General features: G+C 38.8%; 1 protein-coding gene across 1 annotated transcript in view; it reads left to right on the top strand.

The window, feature by feature from the left end:
• ZNF474 (zinc finger protein 474) overlaps positions 1-15,427 on the top strand; it is a 174,191-nt gene that overhangs the window by 134,283 nt on the left and 24,481 nt on the right. Inside the window, exon 10 of the mRNA XM_067731555.1 lies at positions 5,202-5,254. Coding sequence (XP_067587656.1) covers positions 5,202-5,254 — 53 coding nt within the window. The remainder of the gene's footprint in view (positions 1-5,201; positions 5,255-15,427) is intronic.

Consider the following 15,427-nt stretch of genomic DNA (forward strand, 5'->3'; position numbering starts at 1 on the left):
CTCTAGCAAAATAACTGACCCAAGGAAGGGGTTGTTGGAAGCTCTAATCTATAGCTGGTTGGTCAGGAGCACAGGTGATAATCTGGATTTGCAATTGGCATCTGCAGTTGAGCGGGGAGGGGCAGTTTGGTAGGACTAAGCCTGTGGAATCTGATGCTATCTCCAGGCAGATAGTGTCAGAATTGTGTTGAACTGTAGGACATCCAGCTGGTGTCTGAGAATTACTTTTGACATGGACCCTCCACCACAGTGGAATTGGATAAGAATCTTTAAGCACTTAGAACAGTATTGTCACAAAGAAGCTCTCAACAGACCCTGCCTATTATGGCAGAGATAATTAGTGCTCAGAGCTTATTTATTTGTTCCATTGCATTTCCCAGCCTCCCCTGCAGTTAGTTTAAGGCCAGGTGCCTAATTATAGTCAATGAACTGGAGCAGAAGGACTGAGGCAGGTAAGAGCCAATGAGCCTTTGAGATCTCTCCTTCCCTGATGAAGAGAACTTGGAGACCATGAGTTCCCATCGGTAGAGCACCAAGATAGAGCACCACCCCTGCTACATCAGGGTGCAATGAGGGTGACAAATTGTTGTGTTACATTACTGAGATTTCAAGGTTAACTCATCACCTTAAGATGTCTTCACTAGGTAAGGAAGACATACGATTTTACTATTAGAGTTTCTTTGCAAGTATTAATTCTAGATAATGACTAAGAAAATGAGTAACTGACTTCTAGTTCTTCATAAGCAGAATTTAATCCCCTTGAGGGTAAGGCCTTTATCTATCTTATTTACCATTGAAACCCCAGTGCACAGAGTAGTGCTTGCTTGGCACATAATTAAGTGCTAAATATATCTCTTTTGTGCAGGTACTGTGCCTTTTCAATATGCATAGCACCCTTCATACATTGTATAGTGCTCAAGAAATTCAAACCATGGTCTTTACCCTCGAGGAGTATATAATCCAAATGAGGAGACAAATATACCTTTTCTTCCCTTGCCTCCTTCCCCCCTCACCCCCCAGGTACACAAACCAATGACATTGCTGCTTCAACTAAAGACACTATATTTAAACGCTAACTTATGCCATAGATGGAAGGTGTTCCATCTGTAATAGAGAAAGAGAGACCAGGTGAGTGAAAGAGAGAGGTTAGTGACATAGTTAGAGGAAAGACCCAGGATTCTGGATATGAGACTACAAATGTTGATGAGACAGAGCCAGGCTAGAAGAAAAATATGGGAGGAAAGGACAAAGAAAAAAATTGGATGGTGGATGTCATGATAGGCCACCCAGACACCCCCCACTTTGGGACTTAAGCACTCACCCATTCCTCCAGCCGCTGGGACGGTTGACTGCTGAAGACCCCTCCAGAAACAGCCCTCAGCTGAAGAAAGCCATCTGGGTCAATGTCTCACCCTCTTTCCAGGGACAACCCATATCCAATGATCAATTGATGCCAAGATGCAAAGCCTGGGCCTCTTGCCTCATTGAAGGGTCCCAGCTCCAAGCATCCTGTGGGGTTATAGAGGCCTCTGTTGTGACCTTATCACAGCCTGACGTTTGTCCTTGCCCAGGCCTGCTCTCCTTACTTCCCTGCAGGTATCACTTACGAAAGTAGGCCCCATACTTCCTACATGCAGATCTCCACCTCAAAAATCTTCTCAGGGACAAGCAGCAAGTCATGAAGCATCACACAAGCCAGGAAGAGCTTAGACTTGTTGGAGTTGAGAACACAGTCACTAATGACTTCTGAGGAGGGGAATGAGGGTCTAGGAAGGATTCGGCTGGTGATGGGATGGAGGGTAGGTGGAGGCGAAGATCCTTCGTTTGCAAAGGCAAAAATCACTTTGACAAAGTCTGCTCCACACTCTGTGAAGCCCTTCAGTGAAATTCCATTGTCTAGACCCCAGAATATTTTCCCAGAATGTGTCTAGAATTTCAAAGTTCACTCAGGACTCTGAGCTACATGTCTGATGAAAAGAAGGGAGTGAAATTCCTTCCTTGGCTCTGCTTCAAGCAGGATCACTTGACTAGAGAAGAGTGTGAGAAGTAGTCAGAGTTAAAGGTGAATGCTCCGTTTCTTGAAGAAAATGTCAGCATTTTGTGACCTTTCTCAACATAGAATTGGGATTGTGAGGGAGTGAACAATGGAAGGGAAGACAGCATCCTTATGGGGAGAGCTGACTACAGCTGCTCGTTCTTACCACTCAGATCTTAGTGTTCCACAGTAGCACTGGCCATAGAATAAAACACCAGCTGATAGGAATATTCAGTCAGGAGAGAGAGAGAAGCCAGGGGCAGATAGCCAAGACGAGCTAAGTCGACCTAAGAAGCTGTGGAAAATAGAGATCAATGAATATTGTTGATTGTTTGATGTGGTAACGTTTTCAGGTACGATTTACGTAACATTGAGGATCCTTTCTCTACATTAATTAAAAGACATTTTCTCTCTTCCCAACTTTGTTTTCATCTCTTACCTGTTGCTTTAAAGATGTTTGTGATGGCAGCGGGAGTACCAGGGCATCAGGTCTTAGAGAGTGATCGCTACAAGAATGATGCTCATTTCACAGCAACTACGTGTAGATCTAATAAATGGTATCAATGGAGTCTTGGAAAACTATTATTTTGATTGGAGCAGTTTTAGAAGTGTTGATTGAATATTTAAATAAGAACTTGGGGAAAAAAGTTAGCCATCCTAATGTTTTTATAATGGGGCCATTAGCTCAAGTGAGCTTGGCATGCTGTCCTACTGATCGTAGGTGGAGGGAGCCGATGTCGTAAGATGTAAATGGGGATCTATGGATTCAAAAAAAAGAACAAAGATGGGACATCCTGAGGCAGGACGTGTGCAATGAGTGTTGTTTTTTTTTTTAATTAATTTATTTATTTAATTATTTTTGGCTGTGTTGGGTCTTCATTTCTGTGCAAGGGCTTTCTCTAGTTGCGGCCAGTGGGGGCCACTCTTCATCGCGGTGCGCTGGCCTCTTCACTATTGCGGCCTCTCATTGCGGAGCACAGGCTCCAGACGCGCAGGCTCAGTAGTTGTGGCTCGCGGGCCTAGTTGCTCCACGGCATGTGGGATCTTCCCAGATCAGGGCTCGAACCTGTGTCCCCTGCACTGGCAGGCAGATTCTCAACCACTGTGCCACCAGGGAAGCCCCAATGAGTGGTTTTGACACTAATGAGCCCAGTAAAATGGGAATTACCTGCTTTCTAACCTTATTCAACAAACATTTCTTAATCCTTTACCTGTATCAAGCACTTCATGGGAGTGTATTTGGCAAACTGATGAAAAATCAGAACTAGTAAGGCCTTCTGAAGTCAGAAAGATGAGGGAAAAGGTAGAAGAGACAAAGGTTTTGAGAAAGGACTGAAAGTTGGAATTAGGCAAATGAGGAGAGCTGAGTCTGGACGGAGTGGTCACTGTGGGAAGCAATAGCTCTGTCAGATTCCCTTGTGAGTCCGTGGGGTCACCAGCTGGATCGGGCGATCCTGCAACTCCTGGGAGCAGAGGCATCTGTGGCACGTGGGACTTTGGCTAGTTCCTTAATCTCTCCGTCCCCTGGTTCCTCATCTGTACGATGAAATTAATAACAGGACCTCAGGGGATTGTTGCTAGAAGTTAATAAAGTAATTCATCTGGAGTGCTTCGCACAGTGCCTTGCACTCTGTCATGGTGCTCAAATAGGTTTACATGTGCTGTATGACAGTGGACACACTGTGTATGGGCGGAGAGATCACTGGAGAAATGGAAAGGGCACCAGTCCCTGGGATGTAATCCTTTCAAATGTCTTCCCTCCCTGCGTTCCCTAGGGGATAAAAATAGAAAAATCACCCAGCATAGCAGCATGGGGAACAAAGACGGGATACATTCTCTTTGGAGTCATTCATCTCACCACAGACATCCACAGAGACATGCAATTTCTTTTCTCTTAAGTTTATAGCTTATGGAGTGTCTTAGCTTCTGATGGACTGCAGGTACCTTCTGGTGAGACTTAAGCAATTTTCTCAATTTTTGCTTAATAAGAATAATTCACTCTATGTGCTAAGTCTGCATAAATAGTTTCTGACAGATGAAACAGTTTATAAATCCTCAAGAGTTTTTTATTATCCTTGAAAAAACCTTTACACTTACTGTGTACCCTGAGGGCCTGTTGTTTGGAAAGATCTCTCACGCTAAAGAACAAAGGCAGGCGATGTTTTCTTAAAAAACAGGCATATTGTCCTGCTTGACTAAGGCTCCCTCTGACTCCAAACCTTGAAAATTCTGTTCGTTTTTAATATAAGTGCTCTAGCAAGGATAGGAATAAGCCAGATTCAGAGGATTTCCATGTCAGCAGTGCCAGATCTTTGCATGACAGGTGGCAAATGGCTTTTCTTCTTTTTCTTTCACCCTTGAAACCTCTGGCATATCTGAACTCTTGTTCTTGTGTCTTTTCTGGCCTTTGAGGATAACAATGCAGCTGTGTGTTAAGCGAAGGTAAAACAGCCTTTAAAGGGTTATTCTGGTTTTCATAGGCTCCACATAAGAATAAGATAAAGAGAAGTGATTTAACGTGCCCCAAATCACAATATATCCTGACAGGAGAGCAGAATAGCTTATTTGGAGTTTTTCCTCATCCCTATTTTCACTCCCATCTGACCCAGCAAAGCCAGTTGATAGAAGGGGTGCTTGCCTCCTGCCCTCTCTTCTTAGCTGAACACTTCGCTTTCTAGCTCTTCAGTCATCTTATTCCATCTTCTGACATTAGCGTGTGTAAGCCATGTAGAGGGCTGGAGGATATCTTTGTGTGTATATTTGTGCCCATCCCTGGGTATCAATTAATTTATTAAAGGCCCTAGGGAAAAACTTTTCAGAGACGTGGTGTTGAGTGACAGTTCTCCATGAGCCTCTCATGTTTCTGCACATCTTGCAACAGAGATACCAACTGTCCTTTCTTCTGGGCTATCTTTCTAAGGATGTGTATAGAGTGGGCAGCCTTGGGAAATAGAGCATCTCCCTCTAGAGCAAAGTACAGGCGTGTTCCCTCCCCATCATAAAAGATTCAGGTTCCCTGAGCTCAGGGTTCCCCTCCTGTGGCATAACCCACTGCATGTACGGGTTTAGTGTGGCTTTCCTCCCAGGGCCCTGGGGTTCAGTGACTAGCGTAGAAATGTTACTGCTCTTGCTGTGTATAATGAACTGTTCTGTGTCTCTGATCCAGGGGTCCTGTGTCATCTGCCGGCCTCCATGAAACTGTGGCAAGCTAAATTGTTGGTATGTACGTTAGAATCTCAGACCCATCTCAGTTCTTGACACATAGTTCCAAATTTAAAACGATCCTGAGAGATTTACTGATGTACAAAACCCCTGATGAGGATTCCTTTTCTAAAAATTAATTAATTAATTAATTTTAATTTTTTATACAGTTTTAAAGGTTACTTTCCATTTACAGTTATTACAAAATATTGTCTATACTCCCTGTGTTGTATAATACATCCTTGGGCTTATCTTACACCCAATAGTTTGTACCTCCCACTTCCGCATCCCCATGGTGCCCCTTTCCCTCTCCCCACTGGTAACCACTGGTTTGTTCTCTATATCTATGAGTCTGCTTCTTTTTGTTATATTTGCTAGTTTGTTGTATTTTTTAGATCCCACATGTAAGTGATGTCATACAGTATTCTGACAAGTATTCTTAGCGTGTTGACCACTGTGACACTACACCAAACCGCTCAGCATGTCCCACTGCTTCCTCAAATTCTCAAAAACTCATGCTTTGTGTGTGTAACAATAGCTTCACTCAATCACAATTCTTGGATCACTATTTTGGAAACTTCTTAAAAATTGGCAAGAAAAGCATTTAACTCTCAGACCACTTTCTAAATATTATCAGATCTTTGATCTATGCACTGAGGATTGAGTTCCTGTAAATGGCTTGGACAAGTTGTGACTGGCAAAAACACAAAGGCTGTCTCTGTTCCCACTGTATAGATTGGCTCAGTCATTCAGAGCCATTCATTTATTCAAATAAATTTATGCATTAACTTAAAAATATATTTCACAGAGTCAAGTAAGACAGGCACATTCCTGCCTTCTTGGAACTTGTAGGTTAATGGGAAATAAAATATTAACATAAAATTATTTAATATATCGTAAATACTAGAAATGAAATGACTACTGTGAAGTACTATGAAGCATGATAAAGGATTTAATAGGGATTTTTTTTATTCTCTCAAATTTCAAATGTAGCATAGACTGGCAAATAACTCTGCTACCAAAGTACAAAACTTTTTGAACCGTTGATATCTTTTTCCCTTCCTTTTTTTTTTTGCATTGGATCTTTGAGATAAACAAGAAATAAGAACTAAAATTTGTATGTTCTTTAAAATTTTACCCAAATAAAGTAACATTTCCCCCTGGATAAAGTGGATTTGGGGGAGGTTCCACGATTTCTTTTAAGAAAGAAGATGTTGCTCTATTGACAATCTTTAAGAATAAGTTGAAATTTGCTGGCCATTATGTAGAAGTTAGAAGCTGAAGGGAGCATGAGACTAAAAGAGGAACATTTCACTTCTCAAACGAATGAGGTAGACCTAAGACCTGAAAAAATTTTTTCACCTTTCCCAGCAATGTTTGATAACTATGTTAGGTGACTATAGCCTGTGATGATAAGCACCTAATCTGTTAAATTTTAAAATAAGTCTTTTGAAATTATGAGAAGGGAGACACACATAAAAACAGTTGTTATTTATAAACATTTCCAATTAAAATTTCAGAAAAGCAGAAACTTGTAAAATTTTCTAGGCAGCTCTCACCTTCATTCAATTCACAGGCTGATTTGAGCAGAAAAACTGCAGAATGGCAGGATCACACAGTATTCTGGAGCTGTATGGAATAGTCTGTATCATATCTGTCTGTCTCTCTCTCTCTCTACATGCATGTGATTTATATTTATCTCCCCAGTTTTCTGAATAATTCAAACATTGTGTTTTAATTTGTGAATTATTCCAAATAATGCAGATAATTGATTAAAATCTGTACTTCTGACTAGCGTTGGCAAGGTTTAATCATAAAACCCAAGATATAAAAGCTATTTTTAAATGGGAATGAAGAAAGCATGTGATAGGGATTTGACTGAGGAACGGTTAAAAAAAGAAGGTATTATTCTGTTCATATAGATTAAAGGAATGTAATCCCATTGAAATTCTTCTTTTAGGGTGGTGCCAGAAGGAATTTATTTTTCTTTGTAGTAATACTAGGACTTGAAATAACTTATCTACTAATTAGTTACCTCATGGGAAGGAAAAAGCTCATTTGTGTTTGCATTACTGAACATGAAGGCAAAGAAGCCAAGATGTTGTAGACCAGTTCTCTTTATCTGTCAGCAATGGCAGATGTTTATCTCTGTTTTTCCTGAATGCTGCATGAATATCTGGATGAGGCTGAGTTTCTGCCTAAGCAGGCAGAGCTGATCCTTGCATCCAGCAAACCACATTGCTCCAGCTATTTCTTCTGGCTTGGTAACCCTCATTACACTACCCAGCTCATTTTAGAAGGGATTGTTCAATATGATTGTCCCTTGCTCCTAAAAGCAATTACATTACAAGCTGGTGTAAGATTTCTGGTTTCCTTTCAGAGCATTGGTAGGTGAGTGTGTTTTCTCCAATTCTATTGGTAGCACAAATGCCCTCTCATTCAACGTTTCCATTTTATGAGACCTTCAACCCTGCCATCAAAGTCAAATAAAAGTTCAAAGCCTACAACCCTTTCTTTCATTTCTTCATCCCTTTGAGGGAGGGACTCTTGGGATGAGGTATGGATGGGGGTAAAATGACTTTTTGTGTAAGAAGCAGGACTTCATTATATTGCCTGTGTTTGGAAATATCCATGTGGAGCTCAATTTATTTCTTCACATCTGACACTGACAGTTTCTGGCACATAATAGTAAAATTCTAGTGTTTCCTAAAAGATTCTTGGTAACTGGTTCTATTTTATCTGAATTATAGCTTATAAAATAATGTAAGCAACTAACTCATATCATATTAATAAAGGAAATTCTCCTGCTAGATCCAAGTCAGTATTACAAGTCTAAACAGAAGACAATTGTATTGGGTTTATAATGGAATTCTTAGTTCTATCTACTTCTATGAGAGTGGATCTCAGTGATGCTGCCTGGAGAATTTTGTATAGTGTAAGCCATTTCCATTTAATGACCATCGAAACTGAGGCAAATATTTTCTTCTTTAGGACGTTATCTTTCAAAATTTCCACTGACAATTTGAAGCATAGCAATTCAATGAGGGATTATAGAAGCCATACCTTGGGATGTGTTTTTAAGTGGGTTAGAATAGGGACTCTTGCTGGTCTGTATATCTCCCTATGTGTCCTAGGGTTATAAGTACAGAGATATTTACCTTAAGTACTGGGTTTTGGACTAGCTACATTGTAATCAGTTGGGTAACTTTAAAAATAATACAGATTTGAAGACACAAGTCCCAGGGATTCTTATTCAATTGGCCTGAAGCAAAGCTTTAGAATCAGTGTTATTTATAAGTATCTTACTCAGTTTTAAGTTATGCCATGTTTGGGCAACAGTTTTTAAATCCATAAGCTACTTTACTTTTTCCTATAATACTTTTTCATGAAAACATGAAGAAATAAAATAATAACTTCTGATGATGCCAAAATAAATGTCCCAGTGCTTTTGGCTGTTTGATTTTATCTTTTCAAAGAAAATGCTGTGGTAGGAAAACAGTAGGTTGTTTAGGAAGAAACAACTCAGGCAAACTTATGTAATTTGTCAAATATGTTTTAGGTACTCTTGGGCCCTATGGTTGCATAGGTGTCTGTACCAGTCAGGATAAATTAGGTTATACTGTAGAAATGAACAGACCCCAAATCTCAGTGGCTTAATATAGCAGTTTATTTACTACACATGCCACAGATCCATATGATCAATGGCAGCTTTGCTCCACAGCATTTTCCCTGGGGCTCAGGCTGACAGAGCAGCCTCTGTCTAGGACATGGCTGGTGATTGTGGAGGAATAGCAAAGAAGGCATGGTGAGCCATATGCAGGCTCTTAAAGCTTCTGCCCAGGGAAGGTCCCACAGCCATGCCTGAATTCCATGGGGAAGAGTGTAGAATCAATCCCCCAGTAGGAGGGGATAGCAAACATTTGAAAATCAGAGTGCACCACATAATTCTCTTTAGAAAATGAACAGTGCTGATCTTAAACCAACAGAAAACAAGTATTTATTGAGTCCCTACCATGTTCCAGATACTGGGAATATAACTGTAATTGGGAAACACAAAATCCCTGAACTCTTGGGACTTTCATTGAAGGGGTGGGAGGAGGAATAAGACAAATATTTTTCTTTGAAGAAAAACAAAGCAGAATAGGAGACTAAGAGCGATGAGAGTGTTGGGAGTTCTATTTAGACAAAGTCATCAGGGAAGTGTCTTGTGAGATATTTGAGCATAAAATTGAGAGAAGAGAATGGACTCCATTCCAAGACCTGGGGGAGGAGACTTTGAGACGATGACAGCAGCAATTGCAAAGGGCCTACAGCAGGAACGTGTGTGGCCTGACAGGCACTACGAGAAGGTCAGAGTGAATAGATGCTTGCATTTCAAAACGGAGAAATAGGAAAGAAAACAGCAGTAAGAGGTCCCAAGTAAGTCCAAACAAGGCAAGCTCCATGAGATCTAAGGCTTAAGTACAGTCCTCTTTGACTTGATGCTCTGCCCTCCAGATCCAGGTGGGGCAAAGGTCCCACCTTCCAGACACTGGGGCAGAAGTTCCATCTTGTAGGCCCACTAGGAAAGCAGTCTTTCCCCTGAAGCTTTGGCAGGGCTGGGTGGGAACCCCAAGATGCTGGGCAACCCCACCCCCCATGGCTTTGAGCAGAGGCCGTCTGGCCTGTTGAAAGTGAGGTGATAGGCTCCCATTTTGAAACCAAGGGGGTGGCCCTGATGATCTCTGAATTGCCTTCAGGGTTATTCTTTCCTTGTCTCGAAGAACAGTGCACATTCATAATCAAATAGTTCTAGGGCTCCATCTTGAGAAATTCCGGAAGACCAACAGTCTGGTCTCCCTTCATCTTTCCCATATCCTTCCTCCTCAGTTCAGACTGGCAGTTTTCCTACTGGGGTTGCTGATGATGAAATCCATGGTGCACACACAAACCAATCTCTTTATCAGAGAGATGCTTGGCCACATCCTTAGTGTTCTCTCCCAACACACTTTCTCAATTTTGCAATATGGGTAGGATGAGAATTTGTCAAATCTCTAAGTTCTGCTTCCTTTTTGCGTAACAATTCCAACTTTAAGTCATTTCTCTCTTCTCACATTTTCCTGTAAGCATTCAGAAGGAGCTAGGCCTCACCTTCAACACTTTGCTTAGAAATTATTTTAGCTAAATATTCCATTTCATTGCCTGCAAGTTCTACCTTCCACAAAACACCGGAACAGGAGCACAATTCAGTCAAGTTATTAGACACTTTATTACAAGGATCGCCTTTTTTCCAGTTTTCAATAACATGTTCTTCATTTCTGTCTGAGACCTCATCAGAATGGCCTTTATAGGCCATATTTCTACGAACATTCTGGTCAGGATTACTCAGCTATTCTCAAGAAAATGTGAGGCTCTCTCTAGAGCTTTCCTCTCCTGAGCTCTTACCAGAATCACCCTCAATGGTCTGTTCATAGCAATGTAAGATTTTTCTAGCATACATCTCAAAACTCTTCCAGCCTTCACTCCTTACCCAGTTCCCAAACTGCTTCCACACTTTTAGGTGTTTGTAATAGCAACACCTCACTCTCAGCATCAATTTCTCTCTTACTCCATTCAAGCTAAGACAGAATACCATAGACTGAGTGGTTTATAAACAACATAAATAAGAAATTTATTTTTCACAATTCTGGAGACTAGAAAGTTCAAGATCAAGGCACAGACAGATTCTCTGAAGAAGGCCCACTTCCTGGTTCACAGGCAGCTGACTTCTTGCTGTATCCTCACAGGCTGGAGTGGGTGAGGAAACTCTCTGAGGTCTCTTTTATAAGGGGAATATTCCAATGCATGACCTACTTAGCTCCCAAAGGTCCTATCTCCTAATTCCATCACAATGGGGTTTAGGATTTCAACATATGAATTTTGGAGGGACACAAACATTCAGTCAGTCTATAGCAAGGTCATTGGTCATTTTGGCAAAAGAGGTTTAATTGACTTGTTATAAGGATTAAAAACTTGACTTGAGCAATAATGGAGGCTGAGAATTTGGAGAGCAATTACAGACTCTTAAGAGGTTTTACTTTGAGTGGGAACAGTTGGCTAGGTTTCACTGCTTCATAGTTATTTTTTTCCACTGTAATTGTACCATTTTACATGTTTTCCAGCAGTACTTTAAGAGTTCCAGTTTTTCCACATTTTTACCAACACTTGGTATGGCCAGTTTTTGTTAATTTTAGCCATTCTAAAGAGTATATAGTTATATCTCATTGTGATACTTCCCTGATGACTGATGATATTATTGATCATCATTTCATGTGCTTATTAGACATTTGTATAGCTTCTTTTGTAAAGTAGCTCTTTCAATTTTCCATTTTCTTATTGGGTTTTTAGTCTTTATAATTGAGTTATAAGAGTGCTTTATGTATTCTGGTTACAAGTCTTTGTCTTGTATCTGGCTTGCCAATAGTTTCTTTGATGCTCCATGACTTGCCTTTGTGTGTTCTCATTAGTGTCTTTCAGTAAGAAAAAGTTTTCCATTTCTGAAGAGTTCTAACTTATCTATTTTTCCCTTATGCTTCATGCTTTCAGTATTCTATCTAGGAAATATCTCCCTATCCCAATATTGCAAAGATTTTCTCTTGTGCTTTTTTCTAGAAGTTTTCTCATTTTGTATATTATATTTGTGTCTGTGACCCTTTTTAGTTACATGTTAGGCATCATGTGATGTAAGGGTTGATATTCATTTTTCCCCTGTGGATAGCCATTTGATTGAGCAATGTTAGTTAAAAAAAATTTTTTTTCCCATTGAATTGCATTGGCGACGTTGCCAAAAATCAATTGAACATACAAACTTGCTTTACTAAATTTTTGGGCAGTGATTACTCGTCCTCTATTTTTTACTATATTTGAATAAGATTGGTGTGTTATTTCTTTCTTCAATATTTTATAGAATTCACCAGTGAATTTTTCTAGGCCTGGACTTTTTCTTCTTGGGAAGGTTTTGATAACAAAGTAAATTGCTTTAATACATATAGAGTTATTTATGTCATTTATTTTTTTCTTAAGTCAGTTTTGATATGTCATATTTTTTGGAAATGTATTTATTCATTTCAATATTCCTATTTTTTAGCATAAAGTTATTCATAGCATGGTCTTATTGTTCTTTAATATCTGTAGTGTTGATAACCCCTTTTTCATTACTAATATTGGTGGTTTATATTATCTCTCTTTTTTTCTTGATCAGTCTAGCTAGAGTTTTGTCAATTTTGTTGGTCTTTTCAAAGAGACAGTTTTTGGGTTTGCTAAGCAGTTTCTCTATTGTCCATTTTCCGTCTCATTGATTTCTGTTTTTATCTTTATTATTTCTTTCCTTCTACTTACTTGGGGTTTACTTTCCTCTTCTTTTTCTTTTTTCTTGAAGTGAAACTTACGTCTTTGCTTTTAGAGCTTTCTTCTTATATAAAGCAACTTTTCCTTCTCAACACTGTTTTAGCAGCATCCCACAAATTTCGCAGTGTTGTATTTTCATTGTCGTTCAATTCAAAATATTTTCTAACTATGCCTCTGATTTCATCTTTAACCTGTGACTGTTACTTAATTTCCAGATACATAGGATTTTCCTAAGATATGTTATTGTTATTGATTTCTAATTTAATTCCTTTGTGGTCAGAGAATCACTTTGTATAATTTTGATCCTTTTAATTTTATAAAAACATGTTATATGGTCCCACTTATGGTCTATATCTGTCAGCGTTCTATGAGCACTTGGGAAAAAAATGTGTAGTATTCTCTAGTTTTTGAATGTAGTGTTCTATAAATTAGATCAAAACGGTTGATAGTGTTGTTCAGATCGTCTGTATCTGTACAAGGATTTCATCTCATTGTTCTATCATTTGGTGAGAAATGGGTGTTAAAATCTCCCATACATCAGAGTTGAACCTGAGATTGTGCAGGTTCACACTGAGTATCTGAGCACGTTCCTCTCCAGCTCTCCCTTCTAGGATTCTCCTCTCACTCTCCAGCCCCTGGACACTCATTTTCCTCTGGCCAGAAATATGGGATATTTCTTGGAGTTTTAGCCACTTACAGTATTGCTGCTGCTGTAGCACTCCAAGACCAGAGCCTGCCGTGGGGGCAAAGCCACAAAAGAAAAGAGAAAAAAATGAGAAACTTAATTTTGTCTACTTTTCAGAGTCTTCAAGTTTTTTTGTATTTTGCTCAGAGTTTTTAGTCATAATCAGTGAGAGAAAAGGGGCATAGGTGGATGGAGCTTTTTGTGATATGCCAATATCAAAACATCCAAAAAGTTTCAGAAGTTTTACATAGAAAAACTTTAGCCTTTTCATGAGGAATTCTGAAGTTTTGTGTTTTTTTCAATAAGGTCTTCTTTATCCCAAGAATATAAATAAATATATATATTCTATCTTGTTTCTGATTTTTTTTTTTTTTTTTGGCTGTGCCATGTAGCATGTGGGATCTTAGTTCCCTAACCAGAGATCAAACCTGTGCTCCCTGCAATGGAAGTGTGGTGTCCTAACCACTGGACCACCAGGGAATTACCTAGTCTATCTTGTTTCTGTTAGCACTTTCAAAGTTCTTTTGTTTGTTCATTTGTTTCGTTTTAAGCTTACTTATTAAGCCAACTAAAATTCCTTTTTTAACGTTTTAGCATGGGATGAAACAGATCTAAATTTAATTTTTTTCACTTTGAATAGATGATCAATTGTTCAAGCACCATTTATTGTATAGTACATCATTTTCACACAAGAATTTGTTTCTGGATTGTCCATTCTATTCTGTTGATCACTTTGATTATTAATTTTCCAATATCTAGCATTATTATCTAGCATTATTACTTTAATCCTTTTTTGGTCATAATGTATATTATTCTTGTTTTATACTTAACTTGTTATTCAAGTTGAATTTTCAAAAATTGTCCGAAGTAGGAATCTAATCCTTTTTTAAAGGACAATCCAATTTTAAAGGACAGCCAACACCACTTTTTGCATACTCCATCATATACACACACAAATAAATGAATTTCTGAATTCTAGATTCCCTATACTCTTCCATTGACCTATTTATCTATCACTTTTCCAATATTTAGCAATACTGTGTTAAACCCTTTTTGATCATGATGTATATTATTGTTTTAATGAAATTCTTCACTAAAAGTGCTAATATCTCCTACAACTGTGTATGGTGACAGATGTTAACTAACCTTACTGTGGTGATCATTTTGCAATATATACAAATATTGAATCATTATATTGTATATCTGAAACTAAATAATGTTGTATGTGAATTATACCTCAATAAAAAATGCTAATATTAAATTTAGGGGTTTTGCATCTAACTTTATAAGAGAAGATCTATTGCATTCTCTTCTTTCAGTATTCTGGTTCTGATTTTGTAGAATCCACCCATAAAATGTTCTGATCCTGGCTTTTGTCTATATTTTAGATTTTGTCTATGCTGCTGGTCTATTCTGTTTTTAACTTCTTTAAGAAATCTTATTAATGTATATTTTTTCTGGAAGAGCCAATCATTCCAATTTAAAAAATTACTTTGTATAAAAATGTTCTCTTATGTTTTAAAAAATTCTGGAATTTATACTTTTGATCTCTTTATCATTCTAATGTTTTTTTTATTCTTGATCAGGTTACAAAAGGGCTGTTTATTGGTATTTTCAAAGAGGCAACTTTTGACCTTAAATATATGTTCTATTGTGCTTTTTTTTTTTTTTTTTTTTTGCGGTACACGGGCCTCTCACTGTTGTGGCCTCTCCCATTGCGGAGCACAGGCTCTGGACGCGCAGGCTCAGCGGCCGTGGCTCACGGGCCCAGCCGCTCCGTGGCGTGTGAGATCTTCCCGGACCGGGGCACGAACCCGTGTCCCTTGCGTCGGCAGGTGGACTCCCAACCACTGCGCCACCAGGGAAGCCCTATTGTGCTTTTAATTAATTAATTTCTATTTCTGTCTTTTGACTCCTCTTATAGTTTCTTTGGGTGTGTTTTTTCATTCTTTTTCTAGTTTATGTTGAATATATGGTTCATTTATATTTAATTTTTACTTTATTAAATACTTTTAAGCCTAGGTTTATTATTATTATTATCATTTTGTGTGTGTTTTTAAGTTTCAAAGTGGATAGATTTTCCTGTCTTGGCTTCTCTCCTTTTTCTATCCTTTAGGAGTTTCTTTTTTTTCTTTCTTTCT

Source organism: Pseudorca crassidens, chromosome 3, assembly GCF_039906515.1.
Source record: "Pseudorca crassidens isolate mPseCra1 chromosome 3, mPseCra1.hap1, whole genome shotgun sequence".
Classification (NCBI taxonomy): domain Eukaryota; kingdom Metazoa; phylum Chordata; class Mammalia; order Artiodactyla; family Delphinidae; genus Pseudorca; species Pseudorca crassidens.